At 57.6% G+C, this 18,959-nt stretch overlaps 3 protein-coding genes across 8 annotated transcripts in view; 2 read left to right on the plus strand and 1 right to left on the minus strand.

Moving 5' to 3' along the window:
* Positions 1–3,180, plus strand: part of LOC124241393 (semaphorin-4D-like) — a 92,027-nt gene extending 88,847 nt beyond the window's left edge. For all 5 annotated transcript variants that reach the window (XM_046665153.1, XM_046665155.1, XM_046665152.1 and 2 more), the window contains 2 exons: positions 20–63; positions 914–3,180. In XM_046665153.1, coding sequence (XP_046521109.1) covers positions 20–63; positions 914–1,839 — 970 coding nt within the window. In that variant the 3' untranslated portion in view covers positions 1,840–3,180. The remainder of the gene's footprint in view (positions 1–19; positions 64–913) is intronic.
* LOC124240817 (uncharacterized) lies at positions 1,887–16,597 on the plus strand. The gene is made up of 7 exons (XM_046663911.1): positions 1,887–1,897; positions 2,798–2,908; positions 3,471–3,598; positions 3,811–3,912; positions 11,722–11,931; positions 14,652–14,746; positions 15,447–16,597. The coding sequence occupies exons 1-7, from the start codon at positions 1,887–1,889 to the stop codon at positions 15,471–15,473; spliced, it is 684 nt and encodes a 227-aa protein (XP_046519867.1). The 3' UTR covers positions 15,474–16,597.
* A 1,422-nt stretch (positions 16,598–18,019) lies between these two features.
* The window catches only part of LOC124241394 (selenocysteine insertion sequence-binding protein 2-like), a 39,429-nt gene continuing 38,489 nt past the window's right edge, over positions 18,020–18,959 (minus strand). For both annotated transcript variants that reach the window (XM_046665158.1, XM_046665157.1), the window contains one exon: positions 18,020–18,887. In XM_046665158.1, coding sequence (XP_046521114.1) covers positions 18,784–18,887 — 104 coding nt within the window. In that variant the 3' untranslated portion in view covers positions 18,020–18,783. The remainder of the gene's footprint in view (positions 18,888–18,959) is intronic.

An 18,959-nucleotide genomic window follows, 5' to 3' on the forward strand; every position in this document is an offset into this window, starting at 1 on the left:
GTGCTCCATTGTCTTGCAGGGATCTCATTCAGGAGATGAGTGGAGACACGTCGGTCTGCCCCGGTGAGTTGCTCCCTCTCGCTGCCCCCACTTCAGGAATGGCTGGGTCTTGTGACCATTTCACGGTGCTTTGGTGTTGTGGCATTGTGCACATTTTCTTTCTTTCTCTCCTCGGAGCAGAGGTCAGGTATCTCGTGGCAGACCCCGTGATGTTTCTCTGTCCCTTTTGTTGCAGAAAAGGATGTTGGAAGCCACACAGAGTGTGTTTGTTTCCTGGAAAGCACTGTCCCTCCCAAGCTGTGACGTCCACTCTTGGGACACTGGTCTCGTCTGCTTAGCTTGGGCTCCTTAGACAAATCCAGAACTCTGTGAATGGGAGGGATCAGTCCCCCTTCCCCTCGGGTGACCCCACGCCCGCCGGGAGATCAGGCACACCCCAGCTGAAGGTGGACGTGCCCTGGGCTCCTGCCCTCCCGTCCCTGACCCCACAGCTGTCATCAGTTAAGACAGTTGAGGAGGACGGTGCCGAGGGCCACCCAAAGGCTGGCGTGCCCGGTCGCGGCCAGCAGGAGTGTGCGGCGTCTGACTCGGTGCCGCCCCGGAGTGCACAGTGGGTGGCTGGCTGCTCAACTGCCCTGGCCTGGCGGGTTTTCTCCTGGGAAACCAGGGTGCAAAATGGGATTTCTGCCGCTCAGAGTTGCCTCCGATTTCTTTGTCCCGTGGGCTGCCATCTGGGGCTCATCTTTGCTTTTCGGTCACGCATGTCTTTATTTCCTTAGTTGTTCTGGAAGATTCCATGTTGCTCCAGTGGGTGAAACTCTTGTGTCCTCTTGTGCCTATTAATCTATTTTTAAAGGAAGTTACGTAGCGAGCAGGGTTGTTGACACTGTGCACGTTTATTTTGATGTTCCAGATAAAATTAAAGAAAGTTACCGGCAGCATTTTTTCAAGCATGGCGACACAGCAGAACTCAAATGCTCCCAAAAGTCCAACCTGGCCCGGGTGGTGTGGAAGTTCCAGAACAGTGGGCTCAAGGCCGAGAGCCCCAAGTATGGCCTGGTGGGCAGGAAGAACTTGCTCATCTTCAACCTGTCGGAGGGAGACAGCGGGGTGTACCGGTGCCTGTCGGAGGAGCGAGTCAGGAACAAGACCGTCTTGCAGGTGATGGCCAAGCACGTGCTGGAGGTCAAGGTGGTCCCTCGGACCCCAGTGCCCTTCACCTCACCGGCCGTCCGGACCGAGGGTGGTAGGATCACCCCCAAAGTGTCAGCGGGGCCCACCCAAGGCTCCTCTCCCCAGACCCCAGCTGTGCGGGCCACTACACCCCGTGCCATCATCCCATCCTCCAGCGCTGTGCCCACCAGCATGTCCCGCAAACCAAAGACGGTCAGCAGCGTGGTGTCCGAGGTCCACTCAGAGAAGACGGTGTATCTCAAGTCCGGCGACAACCGCCTCCTCATGTCGCTCTTCGTCTTCTTCTTCGTCCTCTGTCTCTGCCTCTTCGCCTATAACTGCTACAAGGGCTACCTGCCCGGGCAGTGCCTGAAGTTCCGCTCGGCCGTGCTGCTCGCCAAGAAGCAGCCGGTGTCTGACCTGTCCGACTGCGAGCCGAGCGCGAAGGAGACGCTGGTGGAGCAGGGCAGCTTCTCGCAGCAGAACGGGGGGCAGCCCAAGCCGGCCCTGGACACTGGCTATGAGACCGAGCAGGACACCATGGCCAGCAGGTTGCCCACCGACAGGGAGGACTCGCAGAGGATCGACGACCTGCCGGTCAGGGACAGGCCGTTTGACGTCAAGTGTGAGCTGAAGTTCGCTGACTCAGACGCGGACGGGGACTGAGGTCCGCTCGGGGAGGTCCGTGTGTCGCCGTGCAGTAGCCTCGTCCAATGCCTGTCCTGTGCGTAGGCAGCCCGTCGTCAGCCAACCTCAGTCTTCTGTGTCTTTTCTCTCGGGTCGAGCTTGTGACTTGGTTCTCTTTGTCCTTTCGGAAAACGGCGAGCGTCGTGCCGCGGCGTCCCTCGGTGGGTCGGAGCAGCTCGGGCCATCCCTGCAGGTGGCCGTGGGGCAGTTGGCGGACGGTCCTGGCCCAGGAGGAGTTGTTCTTGAGTGCCCCTCTCCCAGCAGCCACTGAAAGATAATTTAATTCCAGATTGGAAATGATGTTTTAGTTTATCAGATTGGTAACTTATCGCCTGTCGTCCAGATTGGCACAGACCTTTCCTTCTGCAACGTTATTTTTTAGGATTTTGCTTTAATTGTGTCGGTGTGTTAGGCCATTTGTTTGAATTACTGAAGCAGATGTTTTAATATTTAGAAGATGTACATCTTCTAGGTTTTGTTGTATATTAGGGTAAGATATGGCTTATGTTGCTTACGATTCTCAGGGATAAACTTACTTTTGCTGAATACATTCTTTCTGCTTTTAGAAACGTAGACAAAAGCATCTCTTGAGCACACTTGCTTTTTTTTCTTTTAATTTTATTCCTTGAGGGAAGCATCATTTTCAGAGAGAGTTTCTTTCTGTACTTTTTTTCTCTTGTTTTAACTTTTTCGAAGAAGCGAGGGCAGTGGAGGACTGGCCCACGACGCGGGGCAGGGCTGAGCGAGGGACAGTGCGCAGGCTGGCCCAGAGCCGGGGGCACGAGCGTCGTACCATCTGATGCCCACGGCCCTGGTGGAAACCTCCTGTCCAGACAGATGGAGCGCTCGCCAAGACTCTCTGGTCATCCGAAGGTCTCCTTCTCTTTGCTTCCATCTTGCACCCAGTGCTGCCCAGATGTTCTGCCTGGCCTAACAGCCGTCCACAACTGGAAGAGAACTGGGCAGCAGTGGACAGATGGGCCTGTGACCACCACACCCCCACGGACGCCACCATCGCAGACCTGCTGGGCCTGACGCTGTCCTCGAGGTGCGGACAGGCGGTGAGGTCCACCATCACGGACTTCACACTCCACCTCCCCTTTCTGGAAACCCACAAGAGGAGACTTTTTTCCGTGGCAAGGAGCAATAAACTCTGGATTTTTGTGTGCCTATGTGGACGGTGTCGTCTTCCAGCATGATCAGATTCAAATGCTTTGGTGTAAACATTTGTGTTTTATAAGATTTACTTTGTTTTTATTTTTCTACTTTGAATTGTATACATTTGAAAAGTAATCAAATAAATGAGAAGCTTATATCCTTGATGTGGGCATGTGCTTTGCTGAGGCCACATGGCCTCCCTCTCTCCGAGCGGGGCTGACAGGCAGGCCGGGTCCCCCACGCCCCACACACGTCCCGGGCGGCGCTGGGCCCCTCTCTCCCCCCGTGCTTGGTCTCCGCTCTCTGCATGCAGCGTGTTCTGACGACTCCTGCCTCAGTGCCTCTTTCTTTTCTGTCCTCTGTCTCGCAGCCTCATCTCCTCTGCCCCTCCCTTCTCCGGGGTCCTCCTCCCTGTCCTGTCTGGGCCCCGACTCATCTTCCTCTCCCCGAAGCCCCTGGCCAGCCGTGGGCTCAGGGCCTGACAGCCACCCGCGGGTCACCTTGCTGCCGCCCTTCCTCAGCGACCAGGCCCAGCACGTGCATGCCCTGGGGACCTTCCACCTCTTCTGCCAGGCCACAGGTGAGCAGGGCACCGTCCGTCTGGGGTTGGGGGTCTGGGGGTGGACCTCCTCCTCAAGCACCGCCTTCCTGGCTGCATCCCTCAGAAGTTTCCTTTCACTTCCTACAGACTGCGGGCTAACCAGCTGTTCCTCAGAGGGCCAGACGTTAGCGGTGTCAGGCTTTGTGGGCCACGGGGTGGCCTCTGTCGCAAGTCCTCGGCTCTGCCTTCAGAGCCTGGAAGCCAGCCACGCGTGGGCCTGGCCAGGCGCCAGTCACCCTTGATTCCCACACCCCAGGCGGCCAGCTGGGCGCAGCGGCGGCTCACCAGTTCTGGTGTGTAGGGTTACCTCTGTGTCTGCGAACAATTTGGGGATGACGTGGCATTTGGAGATTGGAAAAATTAACTTCAAGCCTCCAGAATGGGAGCCAGTCTCTTGCTTTGTGATGTTTAAACCCAAAAAAGATTGAGAGTCTAGGGCAACCCTAGCTGGGACTTGGGGGGCGTTGGCCCCATGTCACATCGTACTGGATCAGGAGTCAGCCAAACACACGTTTCCAGAGCACACGGGCTGCAGGCAGCGCCCCAGTGGCCTGGGTCCCCCGGGTGTGGGCGGTGTGTGGCTGATCGGTAGTTACAAAGAGAAACCAGGTGCTGGTTGGTGCCCCGGCTGCATCCTCTGCCCGGAGCAGAGGAGTGGAGTTGAGGAGGAGGACGAGCACCTCCTGTGCTCTTCTTTTTTTGAGATTTTAGACAGACTGAGAAGCTGCTCAGAGGGCTAAGCTGTTGCCCATCCCTCTGTCGAGTCAGCTCATGGTCCCGGGATTGGCCTGGGTTGCTGGGAACCAGCCCATGTGACCGCGGTGGCTCTGCCGTGGGCCTGGTGGGCCGTGGGTGGTGGGCCATGGGTGGTGGGCAGGGAAGTTGCCTGAGAACAGGGCGCTGTGCAGCCAGACCTTCAAGGGGGTCCATGTGGCCCCGGTCGCTGCTCCATGCCAGGGGCCGGGCCGGTGTTGGGCCTCCGGGTGCTGCTCCTCAGCTGGCCTGTCTCCCTGGGGACAGGCATTTAGAACCTGCGTCTGCCCCCTAGGCCCTCCTGTGGTGGTGGCGGTGGCCTCCCAGGCACACTTGGAGCCTCCTGGTCACTGGGAAAGTGGGGACGCCCAGTGCTGGTCACACGACCATGCCACGGCCAAGGGCCCTTGCTGGGGGTCCAGGCAGGCCTTGTGGCCAGGCTGGCATGGGGTCAGGATCTATATGCGCTTAAATGTGGGCTGCTCAGGGGTGTGTGGCCCATTAGCTGGGTGGGTGTGCATCCACACGCATTTGTGCACACGGCCCCTGGGACTGGGACAGCACCCACAGGCTGAATCGGGGCAGCACCACTCCAGGTGTTTCAGACACGGGGAATGCAGTGCAGGGTTCAGTTCCAGAGATGACAGCGGGTGGGGACAAGGTCAGGTAAGGCCCCGAGTCATAGTGACCACAGAAGCCAGTGCTGGACTCGGGGCAGGAGAAGCAGGATGCTACTTAGAGCTACCCTGGCCACCAGCGCAGCCCCGCTGCCAGTGCTGCCGTCGGGGCTGCTGAGGGGCTTCAAGAAGCCAAGAGACCTTTCTTCCTGCCGACGGCCGTCTCCTGTGGTCTGGCAACCTGGCCAGAGAGGGGACGGGGCCCGAGGAGCTGGGATCATAGGAGCCCGCGTAGCAGAGCCTGGAGAGCAGGGGGAGCAGCGTCTCATGGGGCTCAGGCTGCGCAAACGGAGGGAAACTGAGGCCCGGCCACCCCACCCTCCTCGTGCGCGCTGTGTTCTCTCTGAGTCGGCTGCCCATCCGGTACCGTCCCTTGTTCCACTGAGGCCACAGCCCGAGGCTCGGAGGCACCCCCAGGCAGCACCGGCCTCTCCAGGTAGCCTGACGTGGCCTGTGCCAGCAGGAGGGGGGCCGCCCAAGGCAGTGTCAGCGAGGCCACCCTGAGGGCCAACCAGAGGGCCACCCAGAGGGCCCCGTCTCCAGGGCTACAGACAGAACGCCTCACACACACATCACACGTACCACATACCATATGCCACATACACATGCCCATATACACACTCCACAAACCACACCACACACATGCACCACACAGTCACACGCCACATGGTCACACACCACACTCACTCGCCTCAGGGGGGCCTCCTGCACCCCTGGAGGCGGGTGTGGTGTGCTGGGCCCCTTGAGGGAGACGGCAGGCAGCGGGGTGACAGGTGGGCGCCCTGGAGACAGCTGGGGGGCGGAGCCCAGGGGCCAAGGAGCCTCCTGTCTCCCTGAAGGCCCGCTCCCACACCACCCTCTCAGCCAGGAAAGCAGGAAGGTGGTCCTCAGGGACCCAATGATGGCCCTTCAAAGACCCTCTCAGCCACGTGGTATTACATCTGCCCCCAGGAAGCCTGCTGGTCCTAGAGGCGCCTGCTGTGGTGGCCTAGCGGCCCAAGCATGTCCTTTCTCTCCGAGGGCCCGTCCCGGCACAGCTCGCAGGCTGACATCAGGGACCCCAATGACACATGCGAATCTAGGCGTATGGTGCCCTTCCCCCAGACTGAGCCTTGAGCCCATGTGGCTCTCCATGCCGGTGAATGGCGATTCAAGTGCAGCATCTCTGGCCGTCCCCTGCCCCGAGTCCCGGAAGGTGCTGGAACCAAAGGCCGAGTTTCTTTTCGAGCCTGGGCTCTGTGGAAGTGTTGGTTCCTGCCGCTGTGGCTGAGGGTGCCTCCCTTTCCAGGGTACTCCAGTGTCGTCCCTGTGGGCTCAGGCCAGGGGTCCCCGCAGAGCTGGCTGTGCAGCCGTGTCGCAGTGGCTCCGGCTCAGGCCAGACCAAGGCCAGCCGGCCTCTTACCGCGAGCGCAGCCTCGGAGCTCAGGGACTCAGAGGGGTGCCCTAGCCCCCGTCCTCTCTCCGTCTCCTCATCTGCCCAGTGGAGTGTGTGCACCTGTGTGTGCATTTACACGTGTATGTGTGTGCCTGTTTCTTTGGGTCCAAAGCACACTGCATGCTGGGATCTGTGGCCACGCCTCCTTCCAGGACCTCCTTCCAGGATGGGAGTGCCGGAGGCGGAATGCCTGACCTGGCATGGTTCTCCAAACTGCTGGCCAGCTTCCGGGCAAAAGGGGTGCATGTGGCTTCTGGAGAGTTAGGAAAATTCTGACACGTACAGGAGAGGTCCTGAGCTGGACAAGTCAAGGAGGCACGTGGTTGTGTTTCACTTTTCTGAAATAGTCCACGCTCCTCGTGGCAAAATTAGCATAGTATAGATGAGGAAAGAAGTCACACCCTGCCGCACATAGGCACACTCGCTCTGTGTTGTTGGCGTGTATGAGTACGGATGCAGACAGGGGCCACTGACAACGTCATGTCCGTACACAAGCACATACAAATCATGCATTTGCACATGCAGGCGTACACACACACAGAAATAGATCTGTCTAGTCTTTTACCCAAAGTGGAGTCTTTCTCTACCCTGTGGGCTCTGCCTCTAGCCCTCATGTGACTGTCTTTCTATGTCAAAGTTAGAGCCATGTCATTTTTAAAACTGGGGAACCTCTCTATTTTAGGTAACATTGGGATGTTCAGGTTTTGGGAGGCCTTTTATGTTTTAACTGCAACATTAGAAATCAGAGCTCTTTAAGCCACTGGGGTCAGAGGAGGCAGCAGAATTGGCAGCAGAAAGGCGGCCTGCGGCTCAGAGGGTCCCCGTCTCCGAGCTCCTGCAGTGACCGTTGGCGTGAGGGTGCATGTCCGGGCTCCTGAAAGGCCAAGGCCGACCCTGGGGGCAGGGGACCCATGGATCCCGCACTGTGCCAGAGTCTCGATCCTGAGTGTGTCTGACGACCTAGTTTTGTCAGAAGCTGTGTCTCTCATTCTACTCGTGATAATCCACATGCCTTTACAACAGAGTGGTCCTGTTCCTTGGTTTCTGGAGGACTCCTTGTGGGCAGGAGTGTCATCCACAGAAGGCATCCCTCTAGCGCCCCCATGAAGCTGGGCACCGTGCCAGTCCCTCCTATGCCTCCCACCGCGTGGTCTCTAAAGCGCCTTCTTGCCGCATAAGCTTCCAGAGTTTAGGACCTGGGTATTTTAGGGGTCACGCTTCAGCCGACCACAGAGTCTGGCAGCTTTGTGACGGGCTTGGGACACCCCGAGGAGGAAAGCCAATAAAGCTGGGGTGGCAGAGACCCAGGAGAGCCCCTTTCCCTCCCAACCGGGTCCTCCTGATTTCTGGGCCGTGCAGGGGAACGCCCTGTCCTGGGGATCCGGTGTGAGCATCCTTGGTGCGTGCAGCCTCTGGGTGCTCAGAAAACGGCTCCCCAGGGGATGTGCCCAGGCAGCCAGTAGCTGGCAGGAGGACCCTGGGCGTGAGCATGGGAGGTGGGCCAGCCCCATGGTAACTGGCCCCAGGGTCAGAGTAGACCACAGGCACCAGGATGCCTGGAGAAAGGCTTGCCTGCATGGAGCTGCACAGACAGCAGTGGGGGCACCGGTCTGGGATGTGGTCAGAGCACTTGGGTTGGACCCCATCACATGCCCCTCCAGCTTGGGGCTCTCAGGCCCCACCTCTAGGATGGGTCCGTCTCCCTTGATGAGAGGCTGTTGCTCCAAGGGGCTCTGGTTTTGTTGCAAAGTAGAATCTGCTGTGCACCAGCGGATCCCTTAGACAGCCTGGGGCAGGTTGGGGCAGGACAGAGCCAACAGCCCCTACAGAGCGCCACCCCCAAGCTGGGTGCTGGAACCTGAGGCTGTAGGAGCCTTCCCAGGGCCCAGAGGAGCGGATGCACCTTCCAGGTTGGCGATGGCTCAGCTGTGCTAGGGATGCACGAGACTCTTGCCAGCGCCCCACAGAGGCGGCTGGGAGGGTTGCCTGGCATTCTGATGTTCCCAAGCAGGCCCTGTCGGGTGGGTGGGTTTGGCCTGCTGCCCTAGGTCCCCACGGGTGTCGCAGTGAGGTGACCCTGCTGACCGGTTTTAACTTTCCCTCTCTTTTTAATCTCCTCTGCCTTCGGAATGAGTCGGATAGTTTTAAAAAAGAATTAATGGAACGTAAGTAATTCTTTAACATTTTTCATGTTTTGGTACAGTTAAATACACATTTAAAGAATATTTAGTGGTGCTTAAGAACGCCCTCATGATGGAGGTGCGCGGTAAGTGTTTTCCGTACTGTCCGTGCTGCAGGAGCTCTGGGTGTTCGCGGAATTTCGCTCCTGAAAGGTCCTGGCCCCTGTTGTTCGGGGTGACAATTTGGCCCCAGCTCAGGCCACCCAAATTCTTTGTCCCAGGCCTGGCCATGAGAACCTTCCAAAAAGCTCCTGGGTCCCATCTTGGTGACTCTAGTTCAGGAGGGGCCTCGGTGCACCAAGGGTCACCGCTGGGCAGTGCTAGGGCATGAGGGAGGAGGCTGGGCCTTTTAGAACTGACTTCAAAGAAAAGTTCATGTTCTCGATCATAATGCCTCATGAGGATCAGTTTTCCTAAAGTTAGATTCCACCAAGATGCCCATCAGCCAGGAATGGCTAACGGGATGTGGTCACATGGTGCGCTCAGCAGTGAAAGTGCTCCATTCTGTGTTCCACTCGATGGGCACCTGGGTAGCTGTGTACGGATGTGGACATGTGTATACGTGCATGTATGGACGTGCAAATATAGGTAAGTGCGTGGACTTAGATGTGCTTGTGTGCGTATGTATGTGTGTGTGTATACATACAGAGAGAGTTGCCTAGGGGTAAAGTATAAAACACTTTAGTGGGAAAAACAAATTATAGGGAATCAAAAACAAAAATCCTGCAGAGCAAACAGTAAACAGACCTGGGAGGTCTTGTCCACCAGGCCAGGGTGGCCAGCGAGCTGCTGGCCCAACTACTTTTGAATATCTTTCAGAATTTCCTTCAGAGTCTATGGCGCATTTCTTTCTTTCAACACAGCATTTTATTTTTATAATGAAAGCAATATTTGTTTCTTGTAGTGGATTTGGAAACTCCAGGAAGGTATAAAGAGCAAAATTTAAATGATCTAAATTAACCCCCTGAAGGCAGCTGCCACCAGTACTGTGGCCATTTGTAGGCCTTCTCTCTATGTGTGCACATGAATGTGTCCACATACACATGTAGGTGTGTACACAAATGTTTACACGCAGGCGCTTGTTTTTCTGTTTAACATGACATTAGTATTTTTCTGTGTTATTCTTCTTAAATGTGATTCCTAACGAAGGATGGACAACACAGGTGGCTGCCACACTCCCCGACTTCTCACTGACGGACCTGGCTTCAGTGACTCCTTCATGTTCCCACCATTGGCTTGGAGTCATTCCTAAGATTGTCCAGCTCAAGGGTCTGACTTTCTCTTGGGAGGAAGGTTCTCTGAGGATCCTGAATGTAGTGGATCCCTGATGAAGGGACCAGATGGGGTGAAGAGGTGCCAAGTTGGTCACATGGGGACGTGATTGTGCTGGGAACGTATTGAAAGTAACCTTACTTGAATTAGAAATCTCTGCTCCTTCTGAGACACCCAGCTCGTGACAGAGAACTCTGCCCAACACCTCGGCCCCTTTCCCCACCTGCGTCTGGCCGTGCACATGCCCCACGTGCTCGCACACCCAAATGCCCCTTGCTTGGGTGCTGGTTTTTAACCTCCTTGGCCCTGTCACTTGTTGATCCTCCTCAGTGAACCCAGCCACAGGTAGACAGACATAGTCCTTCCACTGCTGACCGTCCTCCACGAAACCACTTTTTATTTCCCATTCCCCAGCTGGGGGGCATTAGGGAGAATCCAGCTTTTAAAAACCGAGTCTTGGGTGGTGTTGTGATCAGGTAGGGGCTGCTGTGGTCTAGGTTGGCCTCACAGCACGCCCCTTGAGCGTTGGTGTGGTCCACGCAGAATAGCAGACATCTGTCAGGGAGTCAGGTCCCTAAGCAAGGAGGCTGGAAGGCACTTGTCGTCCATGCTGTTAGGGTGCCCGCCTGGCACAGGCAGAGGTGAGAGGGGGCAGCATGGGCTAGCAGGGCCTGGCCCCAGCCCCCACCGCCATGGCTGGGAGCAGCAGGGGCAGAGGGGCCGACACAGGGTTTGTGTGTCCCCCAGGGCCTGCAGGAGGGCCTGTGTCACCTCTCCTGCCCAGCTCTCAGGGGCCAGGGCTCCAGGGCAGACGCCATCTAGCGCCTTGCCCAGCCTTTGCTGATGTCCCAGCTCAGCTGGCAGTCTGCACACACGGGGACAGGAGCCCAGGTGCTCAGCTGGGCTGTTTCAACCTGACCTCAGTCCTTCCTTCCGCTGACTCGAATGAAGCCAGCATGAGAGCAGATCCAAGTGGGGCTGCCCTGGCTTGTTTGTTCCTGAGTAGGGGAGAGGAGGTGGGCCTGACTCAGCACGGCCCCCGGGCCCCAGGGTGAAGTCTGAAACCCACAAGCTCATCCAGCAGCATCCGACAGATGGGGAAGGCGGCCCCAACCGGCTGCTTCTCATGCTGGATCAGAGCCCAGATCTTGCTCCTGGCTCCCCGCACACTGGTCTTGACGGCCCACCGCCCTTTCCCGTTAGTGTTGGGCTGGAAACTGGTCCCACGTCCTGTGTGAGAGGCAGGAAGCCCAGGTGTGTGCTGTGCTCCTGGCCCAAACCTGGCTCCTCAGAGCTCAGACCCCAGCCAGGGCCCAGTGCCTAGAGCAGGAGAAAGGTACCCCGTCCTCCAGTCTGCAGTGTCCACTCTCCTCCAAGTCCTTATTGCAATAGGACAGGCCCTCAGCACTTCTCAGTGCCCCTGCCCACCCGGGAGCTCCCGGTGGCAGTCCCCACCCCAACAGCCTCAGTGTGTGTCCTGGGGACACAGCTGTGCATGCATGCTTTGGAAAAGGCGACTGAGCAAGGCCAAGGATCAGGAAGCCCATGGGTCAGTGTTTGTACCCCCTTTCTCCCAGGGGTCACTGGGGACCACAGCAGGAACCACATGGAGGCCTCCTCCAGGGGAGGGGCAGGGACTGAGCTGAAGGCTGCTCTGTCACCTGAGGTCCACCAGGGACAAGAGAACCCCTAATCTGGGTAGCCCCCGTCCCTGTGCCGGGGCAGTTTCTGTGGGTCCTAGTGGGCTTTAGGGGACAGGGGTGGAGATGGTCTGTGTGCCTCCAGGTCCTGCGGATGTTCGCTTCGTCTGGGAGAAGAACGGGCATGAACTGGAGATGTGCGTCCCTGTGCAGACCCACGCGCTACCCAACGGCAGGACCCACGTGCTCAGCTGGCTGCGGGATGCCATCAGCGAGAGTGCCGACTACCGCTGCTCCGCACTCTCCTCAGCGGGGAACAGCACCTCTGGAGTGCGCGTCTCTGTGCTGAGACCCGGTGAGTGAGTGAGTGGCCCTGCGACCAGAGGCCTGGCCTGCCCCTCCCATCTCACAGCAGGCTGCAGCAGCCCAGGAGTGCCACTGGCCCTCAGCAAGAACCACGAGTGAGCACATGCACATGCCCACACATGCACACACAGACATCATACACCAAACCCTGGCTGCCAGCCCCCATGCCGGGGGCACGTGTGACGGAGGGCACTGAGGCCTGGCTCCCGTGCGGGTAACTCTTCTTGGCTGTCGTTAACCCTGCAGCAGCCCCTGCAGCCGTCTGTCACCCTGACCGGCAGCCTCCCCACACCCTCTGCACGGTGCAGTGTCGCCCTGCCCGGGGCTGCCCTGCACCTACCTGGAGGCCGCAGAAGCCACTCCCCTCATGCTGGCCGCAGCTCCCATCACCTGGGCACTCCTTCCAGATTCTCACCTCAGCCCTCCTAGTGGGGCATCGGGGCAGGCAGTGTCGTAAGCGCCTGTCCTTCCTCTCTCTTCATCCTTGGACAAGAGCCCACAGGTTGCACAACCCCAGCCTGACACCACTCCCCGTGTGGAGGCGTGCCCCCGTCCTCTGGCTCCCCACCGCCCGTGGCCGCACGTGACTGCTGGCTGAGCTCTGTGCAAGCGCACGGTCTTCTCCTGCCTGCTGGGCTGGTCACTGTGCACGCCGCGCCCTCCACCTCTGGGAACTTGCCTCAAACGTTTATTCGCTCTTCTCCACTCGGTTTCCTGTGCTTCCAGAACTGTTTCCCAAGATGTTGGGCTGCCTGGCCTGGCCCTCAACTCGCCTGTCTGCTCTTCCCTCTCTGCCTCCTCCCTTGCCCACTCCCGTTAGCTTTTCTCAGCCCCTCTCACACACGATACTGCAGTTCATCTCACTTGCACGTTTTTATTGCTTGCAGCTTCTGTTCTTGTCACGAGGCTGCACTGTCCCCTTCACTGAGCGGGGTGACTGCAAGGGTGTTCTGAGCCCTCTTCCCCCTCCCGCTGGCCTTTTCTGTGTCATCCTTCTGTTTCCCTCAGAACTCTCGGCACCCTTCAGTATCCCCTTACATTTAGGACAGGGGCACGAAGAGCCCTCCTGTCGGGGCCCCTTCTCCACAGGGTGCCGTCTCTGCACTGACAGCATTTGAGTTACCTGGGGCTCGTCAGAAACGCAGTCAGGCCCTGCCTGAGCTACTGGATCAGAAGTCTTGGGGGGACCTCGTGGGCTAACACCAGAGGAACTGGGCTGCCTGACACCTCTCCGCTTCCCTGTGGGCTGCAGTCCCGGGGGGCCTGCTAAGCTGCAGATGGACTCAGTGGGTCCCCCGTGGTCCACACTGGGAGCAGCCAGCCCTCCAGGTTGACGGTGGGCCAGAGGATGGGATCTCACCATTTAGTGTGTCCATGCCCTCTGCTCCTGTCTGCTGTCAGTGCAGTCTGCCCTCGGTGGTACCCAGGCCCCAAGCCCGGCCTGTGCCCTCTGAGATGACCAGTCTCTCCTGCAGCGATGGAGGGTAGAGCAGGGAAGGGCCTGGGGCCAGGCTTCAGCCTCTGACGTGACCCGCCTCGTGGCGGCCTGGCGCAGAGCCGCGCTCCTGGCCTGTGAGGCGGCTCCTCGTCCGTGCTGCCGGCCCGGGTCTCAGCTCTCCTGGGTCTGTGCTTCCACTCGCCCCCTTGCTTTTTAACTTCCAGGTTTTTGTTGTTTCCTCTCCTATTTTCTGCTCATTTTCAAGAGTTTTTATATATATGTATGTATTTTTTAAAAAAGCTTTTTTTGTCATCTTAATAGAGATTTGGGAGAAAAAAAATAATTGGAAATAGACGCTCCCACCCAGAACCTCCTTTCTTTTCATTTTTGTAAACTGCCTGTACTGTCAGGACAGTGAATCGTCATGTGCACATTACGTCCCATCCAGAGGCCAGGTGGGCAGTGCTGTGGGCACAGGGCTAGGCAGCGACCGGAGAAGCAGCGGGCACTTTGAAGCCCGCGATGTGTGACCTCGTCTGATTCAGAGGTCTTGGGTAGGTACTGCTGTCAGCCCCGTGCACAGATGACGACAGTCACACACCTCACCGAGCAGTGAGCAGGACCTGACTTTGATGGCGGCCAGTTTTAGCCCTGAGTCACTACAGGCAGTAGACACAAAAGACAGAAGGCCAGGGAAGACACGGCTGCACCCGGGACCGGGCTGCTCGGTTCTGCTTGGGGTGTGAGGTGTGCTTCCTCTCGAGGGGGCTCGGGTTCTTGGAACCCATTTCTGAAACGAGTGACAAGAGCTGTCATCCAAAGCAACGACGTAGTTCCTTTCTGTGTCTCCAAAGGAAGACCACGGCAGTAAAGCTCATGCCATTTGACAGCCCTGCATGTAACTCGTGTCCAAAATGCAGGATCACACACACACGGCAGGCCACGCAGAACAGGTAGCAAATGACATCATGGGATGCCAGCCCTGGTTGGCTGAGCTGGGTTCTGAGCCTCGGCTCCAGGCTCCCTCAAGGGGAGAGGAGCAGGAGGAGCCCCAGGGTCTCTGCATCGTCCCATGAGGTGTTGGCTTAGCCCTCTCCTGCCTGGACCCTGTGGCCCTGGGAAGTAGCTGCCACGGGAGCTGGTGGTCTGGGGAAGGGCGGGCAGGGATGCTGGCTGTGGAGGCCCCCTGGGCCAGGAAGGGGAGGCTGTGGGTACGCAAGGTACCATGAAGGCCTGTGAAGCTGAGACCTGGAGCCCCGCTTGTCTTGCAGAGGCGACTCACCAGAAGTGGACCCGAGAGCTCACCGCCTGGAGGGCTGTGGCCGGGGAGCACGACCGAATGATGCAGAGCTGGAGGAAGGCATGGGTACGTGGCCAAATGTGGGCCTGCGGGTGGGCAAGGGGCCGGCAGGGCAGCCACTACTTCCAGGGGCATCTTGTGGGGTCCATTCTGCCAGTGGGCTCCACAAGCTTCCTCTTGCCCACAAAACACTTCCACTCTCTCAAGTCTGCAGCTCTCCAGCCCAGGCTGAATCCCTATGGGGTGGGATTCAAACCTGGAGGTGGCTTAGTCTCGGCTGGGTGCTGCTTGGGGAGCAGACCAGGAGTGGTGGGCATGTGGGCCACCAGCGCACCGTGTCCCAGCACTGGGGTGGCAGGACAGGCATTCCCACGTAGGCAGAGGCATCCCCGGGCTCCTGAGTCACTGGTACAGGCTTCTCAGTGGCCAGCACAAAGCAAGGCCAGAAACTTTCCACAGTATGTGCTGCCGCACTGAGGAGGGGCCGCAACAGCTCCAATCCGGGGCCTTAACGCGTCCTGTGTCTACTGGCTGCCCAAGGCCCCTCCTTGTTGCCACACAGGCGGAGCCTTTGTGACTGCTCCCTTCCAGGCTTAGCTGCGCAGGCTGCCTCCCGCAGGCCCTCCAGGACCCCCCAGGGGAGGGCACATGAGACGGGAGACTTGAGGCCTCCGACCACGTCTAAGACAGTGCATGGGAGAAGCGAGGTGGAGACAGGGACGGGTTGTGTGCTCTGCCAGGAATTGAGACCCCACTCTTCTTTCAGGAAAGCTGTAACCAGGACAACTTTTAGCCACCAGGAGGCCGTGCCAACCCCACTGCCACCTGCCATGCACTCCTGCACTGGCCCCAGGACAGTGAGCTGTCACCTTGCCTGCCTGGAGGTGGCCATTGGCCTGTGCCTAACTGGCCCCTCCACAGGGTAGGCACTGGAGAACGCAGAGCCCGACTGGACCTGTGACAGCGCCTGGAACTTTTTCTTTGATTAGGTGCTTACATGGAACGTAGGGTCTGTCTTGGCAGAAGCGGGAAACCAAGACGGTTAAGAGGCTGCACAGAAAAGGTGGCTGTGCTAAGACAGCAGTGTGTGTGACGGAGCCTTCTCCAGAAGCACTGCTGTCACGCTCCACCGATGGCTCTCACATGATCTGAGTATGTCACGCTATACGAGTGGGCCACCCCCAGCACAGCACACAGTGTGAACACGGCCCCTCCTGACTGCTGGTGTCAACGGGCTGTGACCCACACCTGCTGCCTGTCCCCACCTTCAACCTTAGCCACTTAACCGAGGCACACCACAGGGAGAGGGAAGCGAGGCTCCCAACGAAGAGCATCTGCCCGAACCTCGAATGATGATGAAGCCCTAACTGGGAGCTGATGTGGATCCGGAGTATCTTTGTGTCACTCCTCACTCATCTCCGAGTATCGGACTGCTCACAAAGCTCTGAGTGTGCGCCTGTCCGCTTGCAGCTTCGCTCTGGACCCTGAGGTTGTCTGAGGCAGAAAAGTCCGTCGTGCACTCCTGGTGCCACGTCTGATATTCCCCCGACGGTGCGCATCTGAGGAGGGCTCTGTTACACCTGCTCCTGAGTCTCTCGGTTTCCAAGCTGTACCTTCTAGACTCCGCTGTGTGCGTGCATGTGACGGCCCAGGCCCACCACTGCTCGGCCCGGAGCCTGACAGGCGTTTCTTCTTGATTGAGGAAGGAGAGTTTTTGATGGAATGCCAGTCCGTCGTAAAACCAAAACCTCTGTTACAAATAAAGCCGTGCTTCTCTCGTGCCCCTCGCAGATAACACATGCGCGCCCAGCCTCGTGACCGCAGCCTGTGCCCGGAGCCCGCATTCTGAAGCTGGGTGCCTGCCTGTGAGAGCAGCACGTGTTTCCCGCCAGTCACTTCCAGCACCCACCGAGAACGAGGCTCCCCAAGGACGCTGACCTCGGGGTTGAAGTTGCCCTCGTCATCCGCCAGGGTGCCTGCCCATCTTGCCAAAGGACCGGCTCTGGCTCACAGGCCATCCGCACTGTGATGCAGTTTTCTGTAAAACGTGGCTCAGCTCCCGTGCGGTACTAGCAGCTGCTGAGTGAACTGCTCGACGGTTGGGGCCTTCCCCTTGGTGCTGTTTTCCGTCTATAAAGCCCCACTGCAGTCTGGATACAGTCAGAGCACGTTCACGCTCAACAGAACATGCAGACACTTCCGGTTCCCACAGTGGTGTTCTGTTGGAAAATGTGCTTATGAGGATGAGTTCTGATTCTTTGCACTGTTGAAAAAAATAAAGGCAAAGAGTTCCACGTTTGCTCAGTGAGCTGAGTCTGTACTGGGAGGTCCCAGCGCTGTCGGCTTCCTATAGCACCGTCTGCACAGCATAGGTCACTGTGTCACTTGCAGGGGTGGCCTCACCAGGAAAGTGACAGTGAGACTAGGGCAGCCCAGGGTCAAGTCACATGAGAAGCAAGCTCTCTGGGTAGCTGGTCACCTGCTCTGCTTCAGCTTCTCTTCTCGCACGCTTAGCTGAGCACGGCCCAGACCCAGAGACCCGCGCCCTGGGAGAGGACCTGGACCTCCAGCAGAGGTTTTTAGATGGTTCTTTGGTTTATCAGTTTTATAATTCTAGGCTGCTGACTACAGCTGACAAGCTATTTAGTTTTACCCCCAAAATTTAATTTTGGAATCTATTCTCAAATAATCTCCTATTTTCAAACCTACACATTCAACTTGCTACCTGTTGACAAGAGGGCAGGAAAGGCCTCTGTTCCTCCTGGTGGCCAGAGGGAGGAGCCCGCGAACAGGACCCAGGGTTAGGGACTAGGACCTGGGTGACCAGACAGTATGTCCCCTATGTAAACACCCAGAAAGTGTACGGAGAAGCAGGGCGCACACCAGGACTAACCAGTGTCACAGACAGCAGGACAGACAGGTGCCTCACACACCTCTGGCCACACTGCCAGCCCTGTGCACACAGTGGTTGTTCCCGACTCGTTATTCCACTTTCACTCGCTCACCACAGGCCACCTATGTCTCAGAGGCACGAAAGATGTTTGGCCCGACTGAACTCAACTAACGTTATGTTCACAGCCAACACAATACCTACCGCGTGATGAGCAGAGAGCAGCGCAACTCCGCTCCTGCCACGTCCTCTGCGACGAGCACGCGGGCGGCGGCACTGAGGAGGGTCCCATGACAGTGTCTCTTGGACTGAAACTCTAGCAGATCCAGGCACAGCAAGCCTCTCCCTGCTCAGCCCCTTCAGTTCAAAGCAGAGTGCTGAAAGGCACTGAGCAGGACGTGGGACAACCACTGAGACGGAGACCCAAGAAGCCTCAGGTGACCAGGGTCTCCAGTGAAATTAAATCATCACTCTTTATTCAAAATAAATAAGGCCTCTTACTTACAGGAAAGTACGAAAGTAGACTTCTATCCTCCTGACCTTGGAGACAGAAACCACATTCAGAATATGTTCATTTACAAAAGAAAGAGAAGATTTCTACATTATCAAAACTCAAAGTTGGGAACTTCAACATACATAGTTTCTTTGAAAAATAGAGATGGAGAGGAATAATTCATGAAAGAGGTCACAGGTTAGAGAACCGATTTTCATTCTGAGGCTCATTTTAGCAAATGCTCCAAATACCCCCCAATCTTTGGCCCAAAGGCCATGTCCTGAGAAGGGGCCCACTCCTGCTCCACCATGGCTGCGCAGGGCAGGGCTGGCTCACCCACGGAGAGGACACCCCCGACACACACCCTGGGCGCCTTCCGCTAACAGACCTGGCTCAGCTTCCTGCAGGACAGAGGAAGTACCCTTAGCAGCAGAGTACTCTGAGTAGTATGTTTCCAGTATTTTCCAGACTCTCAGTCTGCTCAGAGAGGCAAAACTGTACCTTCAAGGCTTAGGGAAGGTTTCCGCCAGCACAGCCGAGTGCCCGCTCAGGGGACCTGCAGCCCGGGATGCCTACAAAGGCTGCCACGTGCCTGCATGATGCCTCTCCCAACGAAACAGCCAGTCAGACACAGAAGAACTGAGAGAAGAAAAGGTCCCAGAGTCTTCTTCACACCTCCCTCCTGACTCCCACACGCAAACACACGTGAAGGCACACTCCTTATAAATTCAAGTCCCTCATCTGAGAGGTTGAGGCCTCCAGCGACTCTTCCAGCTCCAGCGCACATCGACTGTATGCTTCCAGGTGTCTTCTCCAGATTTCAACTGGAAACGAGAAAGCACAGCTGATGAGCAGGCAGGGACAGCCGGCACAGTCCCAACAGGAAAGCATGCGGC

Source organism: Equus quagga, chromosome 6, assembly GCF_021613505.1.
Source record: "Equus quagga isolate Etosha38 chromosome 6, UCLA_HA_Equagga_1.0, whole genome shotgun sequence".
Lineage (NCBI taxonomy): Eukaryota > Metazoa > Chordata > Mammalia > Perissodactyla > Equidae > Equus > Equus quagga.

Excerpts from the sequence above, each read along its gene's own strand:
- LOC124240817 (XM_046663911.1), top strand. Across the intron at positions 11,932-14,651 it reads CGTCTCTGTGCTGAGACCCG|AGGCGACTCACCAGAAGTGG; the intron begins GTGAGTGAGTGA and ends CTTGTCTTGCAG. Across the intron at positions 14,747-15,446 it reads AGAGCTGGAGGAAGGCATGG|GAAAGCTGTAACCAGGACAA; the intron begins GTACGTGGCCAA and ends CTCTTCTTTCAG.